The sequence below is a fragment of the Medicago truncatula genome, chromosome 5 (genome assembly GCF_003473485.1).
Source record: "Medicago truncatula cultivar Jemalong A17 chromosome 5, MtrunA17r5.0-ANR, whole genome shotgun sequence".
In the NCBI taxonomy this organism is placed as follows: Eukaryota; Viridiplantae; Streptophyta; class Magnoliopsida; order Fabales; family Fabaceae; genus Medicago; species Medicago truncatula.
Genome location: NC_053046.1, coordinates 41,635,315 through 41,654,635, shown reverse-complemented (window position 1 = coordinate 41,654,635; position 19,321 = coordinate 41,635,315). Strand labels below are relative to the sequence as shown.

The window sequence follows — 19,321 nt, the reverse complement described above, 5'->3', positions numbered from 1 at the left end:
GGTCAAGTGGCTAGTTTGAATCCAAGAACAGCTTGTACCTGTCCAACTTGTTTCTAGTTCCCCGTTACTCTGCTATTCACTATCTTTGTCAATGTCTACCAATCCCGCAATGGATACGACATATTTTGTTAATTCCAATCCCCATGAGGTCTTGCATTCATAATCCAAATGATGCATGGCATGCATATTATTTGAAAATGGGTAGGCGTATTTTTACGTCCAAACACAGTGCAAATGCTAATATTTAAGTATCTTTGTCCTGTCAAGCCAAAGACTCCGTCTCTTGACTCTCCAGACAAAGAAGCTTAAATAGGGGCAGCTGTTATACCCTGTTTTTGGACCTAAAAATACTGGGCCCAATTTCATTTCAAACTTTGTCAATTATCAAATTTCAACTGCACAGTTCAATTTGTCTCTGCCTCGCAGTATTTTCAATCACAATTTTACCTATGTTTTTCTTGCATAAAACCTTTCAAAATGTCTTTACTTGTCTTGTAAATCATTCAAAAGTGTCTCTGAATCATTACATTGCTTTTTCTACAGTTTATTTCAAAATTTGCAAAAAAGTCATACAGAAGGGTATTTTGGTCATTTCCTGCAGTGGGACCCATTTTCATCCTTGTGACTGTCTCTGAGTCTTTTCAAATTCATTTTTAACATTTCATCAGTAAACCCTGTTTAAATTCATTTCAAACTTGCATCCGAGTCAGTGTCAGAGTCAATTTGAGTTGGTTTAGGTCATTTTTAGCCCCAGGGGCATTTTGGTCATTTCACACGAAAATTTGGCATAGAGAGGTTACTTTGAAGTACCTCATTTAGGCCATTGGTTCGTTTTAGTCCGTTTTGTCGATTTTATTTTTATTTTGCTTTACGTTTAGTCAAATTACATATTTTAATTCATTTTTTATTTTTACTTTGCATTTTAATCCTTCAACTTTTTAAAATTGCATTTAAGTCCAAATTGTCCAATTCTCTTTTATTTTTGAGTCTGTTTTACAATTGCAGTCCAGTCCTTGTCATTTCACAATTTGCAGATTGGTCCTTAAATGAAAATAGCAAGCAGCGCCCAAATGAGCAAGCCAGGACACGTGGCAGTTCTTTATTGGGCCAAATACACATCTGTCAGCTTATAAATACAGTGCCACATAATCCAGGGATTGAAGGCCACATCAACAAACACAGAGAAACTTCTCTCTCTTGGCAGTTACAGATCAAAAACCAAATCAAAACTGAAAAAGCTTGAAGCCTTCATCAATGGCGCAAAAAACCCTAAACCACTTCCAGAACGCAAAATCCAGACAAAATTGAACTAATTTGTTACTGCAATTCTCAGTGATTCAATTGAATCATCATCACTGAATTGCAGACTCTGCAATTCGAAGCACGAGCTCTTCACCTATGGCGAAAAGCTACGAGTGCTGATCACAGAGGTTTGAAGGAAGAAGAGGGAAAGAACCGATTCGGACCAGCAAAGAGAAAAAGAGAAGAACCGATTTATTTTCGGATCCAAGCCAGAGAATCAACAAACCGCACCAACAATCAAGTTTTCCGAAGATCTTGTTCAAAATCTCCAGTCAAAAATCACAGGTAAACACGTGAAACTCATCTTTCTTTCTCAGAAACGGTAACAAACACGAATCAAACACAGATTTGCAACTTTCATTCAATAAAACACTAAAAAGAATCAAGAAAAATCTTTTCAAAACCGCGAACCAAAGTGTAGATCTACAGAGATTTAGACCTCGTGTGAGAAAACCAGTACCGGATTCGTGTTTGCGACCAAAAAGGATATCTAAAAATGTGAAAATTTTTGAAAACGGAGAAGTTTGTTCATCTCCGGCGGCGGCGCCGCCACCCTTGGGTGGCCGGCCACCGCGCCGGAAGAACAAGCTTCACCGGAGAAGATGAAGACTCATCTTCCTCCTTGAGGTTTCCGGCGAGAGAGGGAAGAGAGAAGTGGGAGCTTCTCTCACTAGGATGAGAGAAGAGAGAGAAGGAGAGGAAGAAAATGAAAAAAACCGGAGCCTTTGTGTTTATATAGCCAGTGAACCGGACCGGTTTATTTCCGGTCCAGTCCCCCTTGTTCCTGGCCGTTTGATCTAGGGTTTCAGAATCCTAGATCAATCGTGTGGCTCCTGTGCAATCTGAGTTTTGAGTGTGGGCTTTGGGTTTGGGCCTAAGATTCCATACGTTTTTTTGCTCCTTTGTGCTATTTACACCGTCTTTCTGTGCTATTGAAACCTGCGCCTTGACCAAAATTTTGATAAAAATTCCTAGATTTTTTAGGCATACGTTTTGTTGATTTCTTATTGTTTCTATGACATTTTTGCATGTTGAGCTTGATAAAAAATATTGCATGATTAATTCATGACATTTTAATTCCTTTTGGATCATTTGCCATGAGTTTTTTTCATTGTATTTTTATCAACTAATGTGTTAATATGTGATAATAATCTTTTGATATGTTGGTGTGAGATGTTTATGCCTATAATCACATGTTGATCTTGCTGTTTTGAATTGTTTTTTAATCTTGACTTTGTTATACATTGTGCTTGCTAAATTCTCATGTTGCATACTCATTTGATACATTTTGCATCTTTCCAATTATATTTTTCCTTGTTGCACTAACATTTTGTTCCCCATGTGATTTCACTCCTAGCATTTCACTACCTCCTCCATTTTCTTTAGCTTAGCATTTATTTTTGCAAATTTTAATTCATTTGGTGATGTAATTTGTTATCATTGGTTTGTAGCTTGGCAAAGGGGCCATAGAATGTATTTAGGCAATTTTTGTAATATGGACTATGGACACTATGACGCACCGACACGCACACACTCACCCTAGATGTATGCTTAGGTTTGTATGCATAGATGTATGGCTAGGATTGCATGATTAGACGAACGTTTAGTTTCGAACACTTAGATAAAAATCAACTTTTTTCTAAAACATGCAAATAACACTTGAAAACCTTTTTGAAAATAAAATGGAGTCAAAACTCCTTATTTTCCCCTTTATTTTCTCAAGTAAATTTTTCAATAAATCTTAATCCTCCTTGGACTTTATTTTTGCAAAATGACTAATTCCACCTCACACTTTCCAAATCTTATGCCCTTGAGGCCTCTCATCTCCTTTCTTCAAAATCTCTTTTCAAACTTAAAATCAACCAACAAAAACAAAAACTATTTTTTGAGCAAGAACTACGCCGGTTTTGATCCCGTAAAACGGTACGTAGGCAAGGGACTTTAACCCCTCCAAGCCGAAATAAAAATCAAATTCTACTTCTTCTCACCCCCATTCTTCACTAATCATACATTCCTTTTTTACAAATAAGCAATAAAACTAAAGCGTAGAAATAAACTTAGGAGAACGGTTCTTATGGAATACCATAATCGCTCCGGGTGCCTAACACCTTCCCGTAGTGAAAACGACCCCCGAATCTAGAACTTTTTAAGGGTTTTTCTCCTTTTACCCTTCCCAAGAAAAAAGAGAGATATCAACGGTCAAAAGGTTCAAGTCCAATTAATGGCTTGGCACCCAAAAACCATGATAACAATTCCCAAATCCAAAAACCCTAAAATTGAAGATTTGAAACAGGGGAGATTTTGAGTATTTACAATTGGGTTGAAATTCCCAAATCCAAAAACCCTAAAATTGAAGATTTGAAACAGGGGAGATTTTGAGTATTTACAATTGGGTTGAAATTCCCAAATCCAAAAACCCTAAAATTGAAGATTTGAAACAGGAGAGAGAGAGAGAGAGAGAGAGAGAGAGAGAGAGAGAGAGAGAGAACCTGCGAGTTCAAGATGAATCAGCGCGATTTGAGAGAGAGAGAGAGAGAACCTGCGAGTTCAAGATGAATCAGCGCGATTTGAGAGAGAGAGAGAGAGAGAGAGAGAGAGAACCTGCGAGTTCAAGATGAATCAGCGCGATTTGAGAGAGAGAGAGAGAACCTGCGAGTTCAAGATGAATCAGCGCGATTTGAGAGAGAACCTGCGAGTTCAAGATGAATGGGCGCGATTTGTGTAGGGTTGATTTTGGACTGCGGGTTTGAACTATTTGTGTATTTGTATTAGGGCTTGATATTGCTAATCATTATCTTATTTATTTTATTCTTCTTTCCAGCCAACAAATTTAGAATCAACAAGAGATGGTAAATATTCATCCGAGTCAAGATATTTCCTTGAGGATCATTGAAGCAACATCACTAGAAAATACTTAGATATTTTATAGACATCTTATTTTAAATGTTTTAAATGTTCGACCACTAGTGTTTCGATTTTTGAATGTTTAAACTACATACTTTATCTATTGTTTTAATTAAGTTGATGTATGGAATGATGTTGTTACTCTTAATGAATTATACGAATGAGATTTACTTATTTATAGTTATATATTTTTACATTTTAAGTCTTTATTAACATTCCTTGAAACCCACTTGGGTTGATCTGGTGGTATTAACTTGAGACTTGAGAGTGTGCTTCTCCTCAAGGTCTCAGGTTAGATCCTCCTGATGCAAATTTAAGTGGGCTAATTTAACTTCTTAAAAAAAAAAAAAAAAGTCTTTATTAACATATTTATTTGAGGACTGTCTTAAAAAGATTTTAAAAAATTTAAATCAAGCCCTCTCAATTTCAAAAAAAAAGTAGAAGAGATATTTGTGATTGTTCGTTCAAACCGTCACAAAATAAAATATATAAAAATTTAAATCAGGCATTTGCCACAATTTAAATAGTGGCAAGTCCTTTCAAAACTGTATGAAAGCTCTTCCTCTAGTTCCGTTAGGAACCGTCACAAAAACCTCTGCAACTGCTTTTGTTTTATGAACCACCGCAATATGCTGTAGAGACACTAATTTCTCCAACCGTTGAGAAACCGTCGCAAATGACCATTTGCGACCTTTACAACCGTCACAATCCATGATTTTAAGGGTCTTAGAAATACATTTTTTTTCTTGCAGTGAATTGTGCATGATTTTTTCTTCATTCGAACTGATGTATATACATAAAGCGAATCTGTGAATTTGTGATGAACGAATCAAGCGGCCTTTAACCTTTGTAGGTAGGTAGGTACCTTCAAATTGAGGACAAAAAATCTTTTTCCCTTCGTCTGAGATTAATTCAGTATAGTACAAAAGAATGTCTCCATTTCAGTATGTAATTTTACTATATTAACGAAGCATTAATGCTTCTTTTTCAATTAGTGTAATTTCTCCTTTTCAAATTCTTCTAATTGCTTTTTCTACTAACACAAATGAAAGATAACTTTGTAAAATACTCTATACATAAAATATTGTTCAAATACTTGTTCAAAAAAAATATTGTTCAAATATCATGGTTCCTATTCGATATAGCATATAAACCTCCCAAATGTGAACATCTTTGTAGCTACACCATTGCTTTATGGACTAGTTTAGTAAAAACTTCGAAATTTACGTGAAGTAAAAATGGGTTAAAGTTATGTAAGTCCAATAAGAATACAAATAAATCTTAGTGACATTCAATCAAGAGTTTTATAGATTTTTTTTGAAGGAAAGAATTTTATAGAATATAAATAAATATTGTGGTATTCAATCAAGACAATCAAGATTGTTTTTAAGGGCAACAGAATTCAGTAGTATTCAAATAAGATTTTTCCAAACTTATAAATGTCTCTTGGTATTCAAAAGTATATAAGTTTTAATAAATTCTTTTGTGTAATAGATTTTGCGAGACTTTTTAGTTGAAAATACACATAACATGTTCATTCAACAATCTCATGAAAAACCTTGAAACTTTTTGAGACTTTCATAATCTTTTTAACATACTCCTAACATTTCTTGTCTCGTACCACACACACACTCATACCCTTTGTTATTATTCTCATAAACCTCTCTCTTTGATATTTTTTTTTCTTTAACAAAAGAAAATGATATTATTCCTCGTTCACAGTACATTTTAACTTATCATATTGTTGCTTCTCGTTGATTTTTTCGATGGAAGTTGCTTCTTGACGTTGTTTTTCACGATCCAGTAAAAAAATAATATTGTTCTTGCCAAAAAAACAAGTCTTTTTCAAGTCATTTTTGGTTGTTGTGCTCCGTTTTGTTATTTGGTTGTTGTTTTTTGCTGTTAAGTGACCATTATTTTTTTTTCCTGTAAGTGACCATTATTTTTTAAGGCATTAATATTATTATTGTTATTATTATTTTGAGTAAATTATAATTATTATTAATCAATTTCATTTGATAAATTTATAACCTTTTTCATCCACCGGGTCATTTTGAACTTTTCTTAAAAATTCATACAATCCTTTCAAATCTTAAAATCTCATAAAGTATGTTGAAATCTTAAAAACCTACATCTCATAAAGTATTTTGGAGCCTATTTTGATGTATATATGCATGTAGTTTTTCCAAATTCTAAAATTAATAGTTAGTTTTAATATTTAACTATTAATTATTTGTTTTTAAGAAAAAAATAATATAAATTTTTAAGTTTTCAGGGGGTATTTGCAAAACGTCATGTTCACTAACAGAAAAATTTGACGGAGGGGGTAAATTGACTAACGTTGTGAAATTTCAGGGGAGTAATTGAAGTTTTGTTAATTTCAGGGGGGTAATTGATGAAACTTACAATTTCAGGAAGGAAATTGACTATTTACTCCTTATAAATTCATTTAAATCATGTGTTCAAAACCTGATCGTAAAAAGTCATAAAAAGTCGGTTAAAATCCAAAAAAACGAATATTATCTCACAAAATCTTTTAAAATAGTTTTATAATCTATCTTCAGGATTTTGTTTGTCGAAATAGTTTTTTAAAATCTCAATCCAATAGTCCTCGTGAACTTAACTCTGTTGGCAATACATAATATATGCAATATCCGAGGTTCAAACCCCCATAAAAAAAATCTCAATCCAATACACTTATTGAATCAATAGTTATAGTTTTTTATTTCCCAAATGAAAGTGACCCGCAATTCTAGATCTCTCACAACTTGCAGCTTTTTTTTTATTGCTAATTGGAATTGTTATTCTAATTAAGAAAAGGGTTTGTCTAATTAAAAAATGTTAACAAGCGTCTTTAGGGCTTTGTTTAATAACTTTAAAGAGTAAGTTTTTGTCAAAGTTTATGAAATCAATGCATTGGAAATTGGAGTTTTTAACTTTTTAAAGAATAATTTTTTTATCAAGAATTCTTAAGACACTCGTTAACAAAACCCTTAAAATATCGGTGAGTGACTCCATGACGGTCTTTAATGATATTAAATTTAGAAATATTATTTCAAAAAGTTAAATATTATAAATTTCAATATATTGAATATATAGTTTTAATTTTCACAAAAATTTACTATTTAAGGCCTTAGAGAGTGCTCTCTCAAAAACACTCATTAATGTTTCCCTTAAAATAATTCATGCTATTTTGTTTAAAATTATACTACTAGTAAAAGTATCGAAGGATTAAAGAGGAGTCAACAGCAAACCGCGTGGATTCTCTACTAACAAGATAACATGTTTGTGTTCATTAGAGCCTTTCGGTAATTGAAAAATTAAAGAGAAGCCGTAATCTAATCCTTTGGTCATGGCCATGATGAATGAAGAGGTTGATGGCAGCAGCTACAAGTACGATGTTTTTCTAAGTTTTAGAGGGGAAGATACTTATTGTACCTTCGCAGGTAATCTCTATCATGCTTTACGCAACAAGAAAATCAAGACCTTCTTCCCACATGATCAAATTCAAAATGATGATGAGGAACTTCAACTTTCACCTTCTATTCTCAAGGCAATTCAGGAATCAAGGATTTCAATCGTCGTTCTCTCAAAAAACTATGCAACCTCCACACGTTGCCTCAACGAACTTGTGATCATCCTTCAGTGTATGAAGATGAAAAACCAGCTTGTTTGGCCAATCTTTTACGAAGTACATTCCTCGGATGTAAAGCTTCAGAGATGTAAGTATGGTAGTAGCAGCAAAGCCATATTGAAGTTCCGAGAAAGGTTTAAAGACTACCCTCGCAGGATGTGGGAATGGCAGCAAGCTTTGTCTCAAGTCACCTCTATTGCTGGATGGAATTATGGAATTAAGTATGTACAATTCTATTCTATTCTATAGAAGGCTAGCTGAGTTGGTGTTTATTTTTGGTAAATTTTATGTGGATCACTTTGATAGGTGGTCAATGGTAAACTAATCTTCTAAAAGATACTTTACAAAGATAAGCCACTGCCTTCTAAAAGTAGAAGCTCACGGTTCTCCCCGTCCTCTTGGTTGAGACTATGATTTGATCGATGATGATGTAAAAATAAATTAAACAAATATAAGGGAAAAGAAATATTCACATCTTAAATTTCTACTCATATATATATTGTTTTTTTGTCAAACATACATAGGGTCTCAACCGAAAGAAGAAAAAGGACCGTGTGGTTGTACTTCTGAGGAGTGATACGTTTGAGTGATTTTTACATATGTCTCCACCGTATCAATAGAACTAGTATTATTGTTTGTTAGGCTTTAGAACTCTTGCATAAGACTTTGTTTATGTTTGTCAATGTGCTCTTAATTAAAAGGATTTTTGCATTCATAGATTCGAATATGAACTCATCCAAAAGATTGTGGAGTTAACAGTACAATCGCTACCCCGCTACGATGTTTTTCTAAGTTTTTGCGGGGAAGATACTCGCTACTCCTTTACGGGATTCCTCTATCATGCTTTGCGTCTAGAGGGATTCAAGATCTTCATGGATGATGAGGGATTGGAGGGTGGAAACCAAATTTCACAAACTCTTTTAAAAGCAATTGAAAAATCAAGGCTCTCAATTGTTGTTTTGTCCGAAAATTATGGATATTCGACATGGTGTCTTGATGAACTTGTGAAGATTATGGAGTGCAAGAAGACCAATAATAAATTGGTTTGGCCACTATTTTACAAAATAGAACAGTCAGATTTAAGCTATAAAAAAAGTAGTTATGGTAAAGCCATGGCAGCACATGAGGATAGATTTGGAAAGGAATCTGAGAATGTGCAAAAATGGAGATCAGCTTTGTCAGAAGTTGCCTTATTGAAAGCAGACCATATCAAAGAAAATGAGTACGTACTAGTAAATACTATAAATTACTTTTAGTTTGTATTAGTATTTTCTAATCCTTCTAATGAGAAACTATTATTGTCATGGACAAATTAAAGGTATTATGTGTTGAAGTTCAGTTTTTGTTTATTTTGATTCAGAATCTTATTTTATTAAAGATCAAGTTATGAAATAAATTTGATTCATAGAATGAAGTAAAAGTTGTAGTGTTTTTGTAGGCACGAATATGAATTCATAAAGAAGATCGTGGAAAGGGCCAATGAAGCTGAAAATCACATGTGATACCAATTAGTCCTTGAACAAATGACAACAAGAAGGAATCTTAGGGTCAGAATTCCATCTCTTTGCTGGTTATTTCTGTATATATGTGGTTTGTAAGTGGTTGAATTTGGATGTTTACTTTCTCTTGCCAGTAGATTATATTTGTAACTATGCAACTGAAATCAGTGCCTAAAATCATCCCCTTTCTTCTTCCACATATCTTCCATTGGCAGTGGCAGTCCCAACACCTGTCCAATTGAAAACATCAAATTGACTCAAATATGAGCTAACAACGGGAAAAACAAAAAATTCAGACAAAGTCACTACCTCTCCCTGCTCTGGTGGCACATTCTTCATTAGTTCGATGTAGGATGTTGGTGGCACGTCCTTCCTCCACATATCTTCCATTGGCAGTGGCAGTCCCAACACCTGTCCAATTAAAAAAATCAAATTGACACAAATATGAGCTAACAATAGGAAAAACAAAAAATTCAGACAAAGTCACTACCTCTCCCTGCTCTGGTGGTTCATTCTTCATTAGTTCGATGAAGGATGTTGGTGGCACATCCACTGAACCATAACTTGGTTCAGCATCTTCTTCCAAATCATTGATAGTTCTATTTCTTGCATATATGCAAATGACACCCAAAAATATAGCAATCATCAACAAAATCCCTAATACTCCAAATAAAACTTGCGAAAAATCCTCCAAGGCTGGGATGTGAACTTCACGGTAATGATTATTCAAATCAGATGTTTCGAATTTCCAATTGTAAATTTTATAATTCTCTTGACTTGCGGAGAATCCTATGTAGAAATTTTTGAATTTTTCAATAAATGCTCCAATAGCAGCTGAATTGCACTCCAAAATTGGCTCAATTGGCCGTAATTTGCTATCACTCAAGAAAATTGAAATTTTTCCTTCAAAAAAAACTATCCACACCGTGTACAAGATTTCACTGTTTAAAGTGTCACCTTATGTCTCAGAAATCGGAGTTATGTCTTCATCAAGCAACACTTTAACACCGTGCAAACGACTATTAGCTTTGGGAGAGGACAAACGGGTATCAAATACAATTGCCATGTATTTATAAGGTAATCCAAAAATAATTCCAGGTACTCCAGCATCGGAAAAAGGAGACAGAAAGAGAGCAAGACCTGAACCAGGCTTTGTGGACATGAAACTGAATTCAGTTTTGAATGTCCTTAAATTTTGACTTGAAATGGGATCTTTCAAAACTAAAGCACCGACACTATTATCTATTCCATATTTAGATTTTGAATTGCCCATATTAATCCCACCATGGGCTTGGAATGCAACACCTTTCAAGGTGATGCACTCCAGATAACTTCCATCGAATGTTGGTATATCAACGAGGGTTGTTGATATGCCAACACTGGATAGTAACCCAAGAAAAACTAGGACCAATAACAACTTCATCTGTGCTCGGTGGTCTGAAAAAGACAAAAAAAAGCCAATAGTTAGAGAAAAAAAAAAGCCAATAGTTAGAGAAAAAAAAAATAAATGTTATCTAAAAAAATTCCCAAATCCAAAAACCCTAAAATTGAAGATTTGAAACAGGGGAGATTTTGAGTATTTACAATTGGGTTGAAATTCCCAAATCCAAAAACCCTAAAATTGAAGATTTGAAACAGGGGAGATTTTGAGTATTTACAATTGGGTTGAAATTCCCAAATCCAAAAACCCTAAAATTGAAGATTTGAAACAGGAGAGAGAGAGAGAGAGAGAGAGAGAGAGAGAGAGAGAGAGAGAGAGAGAGAGAGAGAGAGAGAGAGAGAGAGAGAGAGAGAGAGAGAGAGAGAGAGAGAGAGAGAGAGAGAGAGAGAGAGAGAGAGAGAGAGACCATCGACTCTATTGTTTTACAAGTTATGTTTACCCGGTTTAATCGCATCTATGCAAAATTTAACATTTTATTAAAGATTGATTTAGACCATCGAGTCTACTAATTCGTTGTATTTATCATTCACACAAAGATGCTAAGCGTGGTTCGGTCGAGGTTATAACGGTTCCATAATAAGTGTTACACCATTCTTATACTTAATCAAGGTCAATACAAGTATTAAGATATAACTTGTATAAAGCGACTTCTATTCGGGTGAAACAGTCAGATTTTAAATCTCTGTTTTTACCACATTTGTCCCTTCCAAAACTATTTTAATGTCTAACCGTAACTCACAACAAAGTTAAAGTTATCCTTCGTAGGTTTCTATATTTCTTTCTCTGTTTTCGTCTTTTATGTTTCTTGAGCTTAGCATCAACCTTGGTGTCTTCATCATCACTCTCATTGTCTTCATTGTGCTTCACAACATCACTAAACTCATTGGTGTGTTCATTTTGATCTTCAATCTGATCAACCTCTTTATGTTTACTATGGTAACGGTTCATCGGTTAGACCATCAACTCTACTGTTTTGTTGTATCTATAATTCACACAAAAAATTGCTATGCTCGAAGTTTAAAGTGTGGTTGGAATACAATTAAAAGTTTAAATTGTGTATGTTTCTTATAAGCGAAGAAATCAGAATTATAACATGGATTTTTCTAACATGTGCAAATTTGCACATGTTAAGGATACTAAAGTAGTAAGTTTATATTGGAACTTGTGTATTTTACATTAAATATATATTCTTTTTTATAACAAGTGTGATTTTCAATAAAAAGTTGCTTCTTTTAGTATCCTTAACATGTGCAAATTTGCACATGTTAGAAAAATCCTTATAACATACATGTAGATACATCAAAAAAATAATTTGTATTATATTAATTCACATGTAAATGTATTGAATTTTTTAGTAAAAAAAATACATTGAACTTTATTTTGTTACAGTATTATATTAATCTACGTATAAATATATTGTACTTAATTTTATTATTCTATTAAATACTATTAAGAAAACCTATATCAATTTTGATTGAAATTAAATGTGTTTTTAGTCTCTATACAGATTTTCATCAATTTTTGGTCCTCGAAGTTAAGTAAAATCCTTCAAAAATTTGTATCTCATTTTTTTTAGAAGAGATGGTTTTATTATTATAAACATCTCTATAAACATTCATTAAAAAATGTGAAGTATACAAATGATTTGATTTAAAAACATGGATCATAAATGATGGTAGAAAATTGTTGAAGGACAAAAAGTTGACGAAATTTTTTATAAGGATTAAAACTTGAAATTTAAAAATTTTATGGAGACAAAAAAAAAAATCATTCTTTTATGATATTAATAAATAACTTTAAATAAGTTTCTTTTAGTAGAATATATTTATAAATTTTGAAATATTATAATTTATGAGCTTTATTAATGAGAAAGATTGTCATAATACACTCCTCGTGGAAGTATCTGTATGATTTCACTCTCATCGTCGTTTTCTTCCTCAAAATAAAAAACACTCTCTGCACTGTACTTTTTCTCGTGTTTCGTTCTCCACCACTTCACGAACTCCGTCACACAGATTCTATCTTTATCTATCACTTTCACTATTCATCATCTTAATGGCTTTCACTCGCCGGAAACAATGAAACATACCGGAAAATTCCACTACCCACCACTCAGCATTACTTCATACGACTCAGATCTTCAACTTCGCCCTAAACCCAAAACCCCAAAAACAACTACTCGCTTCAAGAAATTCAAATCTTCTAGTAATGGTAAACGGAGTAGACCAGAAACCCCTTTGTTGAAATGGAAGATCCATGATAAAATCAATGATTCAATTGAAGAGAAAGAAAAACCGTCGTCGCCGGTGAAGTTAAGTCGGAGAACAGGTAGGAATGTTAAGAAGCAGACGGAATTGGGTTTTTCGGCACGGAGACTTGCTGCGGGGTTGTGGAGGTTGCAGCAGCCGGAAGTGGTTGTTGGTGGTAGTCAGAAATGGTCTGGGTTTCAGGTAAAGTTTAAACCTTTTTGGTTTTTTTTGAAAAAAAATGAAATAAAAATGTTATCTTTTTTTGAGATCCCTTATTTCTGATTCCAAAATTTGATTTTTTGATGCTATTTGATACTATTGTATTGTGATTTGTAGGTCCCTCCATTTGGGATAAAATAGCTTAGCTTATTGTTGAAGTTTAATCTTTCGTTGTTGCTTGATTTTGAAGTGTGGATTTTGAGATTCTATCTTACCCTTGATTCCCTTATCATCATTGCACGGAATTCAGATTGAGCGTTTAGAGTTAAGTTTTAGATTAGGGCCCGTTTCGATTGGCTTATTTTCGAGCTTATGCAAAGGAATAAGCTTTTATGCATTATTCATAAGCTTGTCAAGGTAGTTTATGAAGAAACAGCTTATGAAGATATAATTTTTCGTTAGTGAGAACTTATGAATAAACATAATAGCTTATTTATTTGCATAAGCTATTTTTCATAAGCTCAAAAATAAGCCAATCCAAAGAGGTCCTTAGGGCATTTTTGGATTGACATATATGAGCTTATATACTGCAATAAGTTGTGTGAGACTGTTTGAGAGAACTGATGAAAACAGCTTATAGCTTAAACCAAAATAATTTAACTTTATTTTATTATTTGCTATAGAAATATCTTATACATAAGCCCTTTTGCTGTAAGCTGCAAATAAGCTGTTTATTCAAACTAGCCTTAAACCTGAATATTTGCTTTTGTTGGTTTACTCATGAATGATGAAGTTCTCTACGTGCAACCTGGTATAGTTAAAATTATTCTTTGTAATAATTGTAGAAATGAGTTGAGTGGGGTTTGTCTGTGTAGATAGATAAGTGACATTATTTTATCGTATACTGTACTTGTTGATCAGACAGCATATGCCCAGACTAAATTTATTGTTGGGTCATGTTTGGCAGAGTTTTAAACAAACATGGTGATCTGTAGGTTTGCTGGTATTGTGAAGCCACATTTTTTTATGCTTGTTTATAAATAAGTTGCGACTTTATTTGGATTTGGTGATTTATGTTTTTTTGATGTACGATATTCAGTTATTAGGTATTTGTGATATCCAGTTGAATTAGGGAATTGAACATTTATTAGCTTTCATATGCCATTCTCTTCATTTTCAGATATTGGTAGTTGGTTTCCGTTATCAAATTGATAGGCTTGTAGTTTAGTTTTAGCATGTTACTGATGTCACTTGTCTGCAGAATGGAAGTGGCCATGTAGGCCTCCCATTCCTTGGTCGTCCAAATTGCATGACTCATGATCCTGATCTGAAGAATCAGTCTCAAAGTCCCCGTTCTGTCTTTGGGACAAAGAGTGGACACAACTGTGAGGTATGGTTCATCTTATTACTTCAATCAAACCAATACAAGTGTTACATTCTCATGATCAAGGATTATTGAATTTAGGTCTTATACATGTAAATGACCCAAGTTAAGATTATATCCTGTACTGCATGGTTTTCTTTGTTGTTGTTACCTGGTTACTTATGCAATTTACATATTTTCATGATTTATTCATCTTACTGCAAGGGGGTATGGTTTTATAAAGTGAGGCTGTAGATATCAACATACTATAGTCATGGCCAACATGTTTGTGATTTAGTAGTGGAAATATTTAATAATATATGTGGCCAGCACCCCCCACCTCCCAGAGGGTGGCTTAATTGAACTTTGAAATAAATAAATAAATAGCAATGTTATTCAAGCCAGAAGAACCTATATGTTTAAAACATGATTTCAATTGTTGATTTATATCACATTGTATATTTTTTAATTTTTTAATTGTGTACTCATTTACCTATGTTTTTTATAATAAATAAAACAATAGATGAGTTGGGTCATGGGGCTTGCCTTGGTAGTTACCAGATAATAATGATTGTTGCATAGATCCATGCTATGTATGTAGATATTTGTGTACTCTGACTTGGACAAAACACTTGTTATTTTTCATTCACGCACATCCACTTGTTGAAAATAGCATTTAAATTTTTTAGCTCAGCTAAGGGTTTAAGCTTTAAAGTGAAGGAATAAACAAGTAGGTTTTAATTTCTGTGTACCATGTTCTTCAGCTCAAACCTTTCCAGTTGCTCAATACTGAAATGGAGGGTGCAACAAAGTGGGATCCTGTATGTCTAAAAACAGCAGATGTGGCACAACATATATATGCGAAACTTCTTAACCAAAAGGTAAATACTGTATCTGTTGTATCTGCTCTTGAAGCTGAACTAGAGCAGGCACGTGCACGCATTCAGGAGCTTGAGACTGAACACCACTCCTCCAAAAAGAAATTTGATCATTTTCTGAAGAAAGTTGGTGAGGAAAAGGCCCAATGGCGAAGCAGAGAGCATGAGAAAATCCGTGTGTACATTGATGACATTAAAACAGAGTTGAATCGAGAAAGGAAAAGTCGCCAGAGGATTGAAATTATCAATTCGAGGTTGGTAAATGAGTTGGCAGATGTGAAACTATCAGCAAAGCGCTACATGCAGGATTATGATAAGGAGAGGAAGGGAAGAGAACTGGTTGAGGAAGTGTGTGATGAGCTTGCCAAGGAAATTGGAGAAGACAAGGCTGAGGTTGAAGCATTGAAGAGGGAATCTATGAAACTTAGGGAAGAACTGGAAGAGGAGAGAAAGATGTTACAGATGGCTGAAGTATGGCGTGAAGAACGTGTTCAAATGAAGTTGATAGATGCAAAAGTTGCTCTTGACGAGAAGTATTCACAGATGAATAAACTTGTTGCAGATTTAGAAACTTTTCTCAAGTCAAAAAATGCGGATCTAAACACAACGGAGAGGAAAGAAGCACATTTACTTAAACAAGCTGCAGCTGCAATGAACATTGAAGATGTTAAGGAATTTTCATACGAACCCCCCAAGTCGGATGATATCTATGCCATTTTTGAAGAGTTAAATTTTGGTGAGCACAATGAGAGGGAGATTGAACAGTGTGTTTCTCACAGTCCTCCTAGTCATGCCTCCAAGATTCACACAGTGAGTCCTGAAGCAAATGTAATGTATAAGGATGGCATTCCGAGGCATTCCGATGTATATATGGATGACAATGGTGATATAGAGGGTGATGAAAGTGGATGGGAGACTGTGAGCCAAGCTGAGGATCAAGGCTCGAGTTATTCTCCTGAAGAGTGTGTCCAATCTTTGAACAGGAACCATCGAGAGAGTAATATTTCCCGGAGAAGTGTACTTGAATGGGAAGAAAATGCAGGCGAGGAGACACCAATAACTGAAATTAATGAAGTGTGCTCTATACCAACTAAGCAATCAAAAAAGGCATCATCCATTACGAGACTTTGGAGGTCATGCCCAACCAATGAAGATAATTACAAGATAATCTCTGTGGAGGGAATGAATGGGAAGCTTTCAAATGGAAGGTTATCCAACGGGAGCATCATGTCTCCTGACCAAGGATCAGATAAAGGGGGGCTGAGCCCTAATGACATTCAATACCAGTTTAGTCCTTCTGAGTCCACAAGTCCACATAAACAACGGGGTATGAAAGGATGCATTCCTCGTGGTGCACAGAAGCATAGCTTGAAAGCTAAACTTTTGGAGGCCAGAATGGAGAGCCAGAAGGTTCAGTTGCGTCATGTTCTTAAACAGAAGATTTAGATTTGAGCAATAGAGCCATTGCACGGATTCTCCTTCTGCAATGACTTAAGGGAAGCAGTTCATTTTAGATTGTGAAGAAGATACTAATGTGCTGCTTATGTAAAAAAGAAAAAAAAATTGCTCAGATTATGAGAAGCCATAAATGGATTGCACATACCCCTTTAAGCATTATATTTTCCTTCCCATATGCCATAAATATAATATAACTCAAACAATGGAATATGTTGGGGAAGGATTTACTTTGTAATATGTTGTAACTGGTCTTACTACATTGCATAGGGTCTTGAGATAAATCATGAGAAGCATGTAGCTCGTGCTGTATCGTATCAATTCTAGTCATAGGGCAAATGTTAAGTAAAAACAAATTGTCATAAAATATAGATGATAGCATTCTAGATTTTGATTTTCTGTCATTGCTTAGGATTTTGTTGTAGAAGATTTATAAGGGTGATGTGGTCCTGGCATAGAAACGAATGCTCTCTCTTCTCTATGAGAATGATCTACGACACTATAAGTCCTATGATTCTTCACGGTCGTACAACCTTTCTCCAAATGTAGATTTAAATAACATTAAGAACAAACAACAAGTAATTCGACCACAATATTGGAAGCAACTCCACTAGACTTTGAGAACCCGAAAATCCACTCTCCATAGTTATAATTTCAGTCTAACTTAAGTATGGTCTACTTTTTTAAATTAAAGATCGAGTCCTTAGTTATTGTGTGATCCGTTTTCATCCCTACAATGTATCATTATTAAACTCAGACTAATCACCTACTAGATCAACAAGTTAATGATGCGAATATGATTTGTTTTAACGATGAATAAATTAAATATGAATTTGTATGTTTTTGTGTTTAAAAATTCTTATTTAATTCATGTTTCTTTAAAAATTTATATTTGTTTGGGAGATATTTTATAATATTTTAAACATCCATGCCGGCTCAACCTTACCTTGAAATTGTTGGTAAAATATAGAGGATTTTATTTACTAAAATCACGGTGCACTATCGCACTATCATAATCAAGAAAAATGATATTTTGATATCAATTTTTTTCTTTTAAAAATATTGATGTCAAAACAGTGTCACATGTCGAAGTAACAATTTTTTCAAACAACTCCAACCAAAAGAATTAGGGTTCTCTTTTGCATGGTCACGAAAATGGTTTGGCTTGATCCCAATGAAGTCAATGAAATCTCCATGGACAATTCTCGTCTGTACCCTTTTTTCTCTTCGTTCTTGTATTACTTACTTATTTTCCCCATGAATGATTTGACAAAGGTTTTCTATCTTCTTGTTGAGTTTATTCCTTTGTCCTAGATATATCTTGCGTATTCATTAGTCGCAAAATCAATGATACTATAGAAATATTATTTTCAGGGGTTAAATATTTATATAAACTCAAAATATTAAGAATATATGTATAAATTAAAATCAACACCGTGTTGGTCCGAGTGTGGAATGACTCAAATCTCTTAAACAAAATTTCATGTTTGAGTCATATAAATATTGAAAAACTTGATTGCGAGAGAAGAAGATCCACCAAAGATAATTAGCCAAATATTTCATTAAAGTTCAATCATTAGCAGAGCTGATAAATAGTTTGCATCATATGGTTATAAAAAAACTAAAGAAAATTATTAAATTATAAGCTAAATAAATCAAGCTAAAAATTTACAATTTATTAATAAAAATCTAAGCCACCCTTTTAAAAATAGCACGAAAAATATAATTATCTGTTTTCTTACCAGAAAGTATAATTATTTGTTTTTTTAGGGGAGTATAATTTTTTTTATTTCGGGGAAGCAGTGTAATTTTGTTTTTGATTTTATCATAGCGGAGGAGTATAATTATTTGTTGGTATACTAATACTGCTTTCTGTTTTATTATAATCAATAGGCTTCTTAAATAGTATGGTGTACAATTTAATGACTTTATTATACTGAAATAGTGTTAGATTAAAACTTCATATTATAATATTTTAATGATTTTATGAACTAAAATAGTATACTGACTAGTGACTAGAATATATCTTGTCAAAAAAGAAAATTAGCTTAGAGATTGTGGAAGCCTATTATGATTGATCATTGATTTATACTAATACTAAAATAGAAAGCCGTTTCAATAAAACTCTAATCAAGAAGGAAAAAGTTGGTATATTTAAAAAGTACATTATTTAAAAACACTTGCCTCAAATTCAACATCTTGCATAAAGTAGTGTGGTCCATATAATCATTATTACGTCATTATTTTGTTTTCCCCTTTAGAAATTGTTCTAAACTCAAGTATGTTGCATAAGGTTTCTCTTTTGATTATGTAACTTAGCTCTCACGGTTTTGTCTTTAATAAAAGACAAATTAAAGAATTTAAGAGTGTGAATGTTTATAAATTTTTCTTAGCAATTCAATTCTAACTAATGTGAAGCTTTTTTTGTAAATCAAAA

The 19,321-nt window shown here is 33.6% G+C and overlaps 2 protein-coding genes across 4 annotated transcripts; both read left to right on the top strand.

Annotated features, from left to right (window-relative positions):
* The first annotated feature begins 7,383 nt into the window (after positions 1-7,383).
* On the top strand, positions 7,384-11,085 carry LOC11436633 (TMV resistance protein N). Of its 3 annotated transcripts, XM_024783459.2 has the most exons (4): positions 7,388-8,061; positions 8,559-9,062; positions 9,279-9,387; positions 9,555-11,085. In XM_024783459.2, the coding sequence occupies exons 1-3, from the start codon at positions 7,559-7,561 to the stop codon at positions 9,340-9,342; spliced, it is 1,071 nt and encodes a 356-aa protein (XP_024639227.1). In that variant the 5' UTR covers positions 7,388-7,558; the 3' UTR covers positions 9,343-9,387; positions 9,555-11,085. The 3 variants fall into 3 exon arrangements, with proteins under 3 accessions (XP_024639228.1, XP_024639227.1, XP_003617531.1); XM_024783460.2 differs by lacking the exon at positions 9,555-11,085 and having other exon boundaries at positions 7,384-8,061; positions 9,268-9,538; XM_003617483.4 differs by lacking the exon at positions 9,555-11,085 and having other exon boundaries at positions 7,389-8,061; positions 9,279-9,538.
* A 1,572-nt stretch (positions 11,086-12,657) lies between these two features.
* Positions 12,658-17,288, top strand: LOC11432489 (uncharacterized). Its single transcript, XM_003617481.4, has 3 exons — positions 12,658-13,230; positions 14,450-14,578; positions 15,316-17,288. Exons 1-3 carry the CDS (start codon positions 12,859-12,861, stop codon positions 16,873-16,875), a joined length of 2,061 nt encoding a protein of 686 aa, XP_003617529.1. The 5' UTR covers positions 12,658-12,858; the 3' UTR covers positions 16,876-17,288.
* Positions 17,289-19,321: the final 2,033 nt, after the last annotated feature.

What these genes read in the sequence shown, in the direction of transcription:
- LOC11436633 (XM_024783459.2), top strand. Translation starts at nt 7,559, where the DNA reads ATGGCCATGATGAATGAAGAGGTTGATGGCAGCAGCTACAAGTACGAT. An exon ending in GGATGGAATTATGGAATTAA is followed by an intron (nt 8,062 to 8,558) that starts GTATGTACAATT and finishes TTGCATTCATAG; the next exon opens with ATTCGAATATGAACTCATCC. An exon ending in GACCATATCAAAGAAAATGA is followed by an intron (nt 9,063 to 9,278) that starts GTACGTACTAGT and finishes GTGTTTTTGTAG; the next exon opens with GCACGAATATGAATTCATAA.
- LOC11432489 (XM_003617481.4), top strand. Translation starts at nt 12,859, where the DNA reads ATGAAACATACCGGAAAATTCCACTACCCACCACTCAGCATTACTTCA. An exon ending in AGAAATGGTCTGGGTTTCAG is followed by an intron (nt 13,231 to 14,449) that starts GTAAAGTTTAAA and finishes ACTTGTCTGCAG; the next exon opens with AATGGAAGTGGCCATGTAGG. An exon ending in AGAGTGGACACAACTGTGAG is followed by an intron (nt 14,579 to 15,315) that starts GTATGGTTCATC and finishes CATGTTCTTCAG; the next exon opens with CTCAAACCTTTCCAGTTGCT.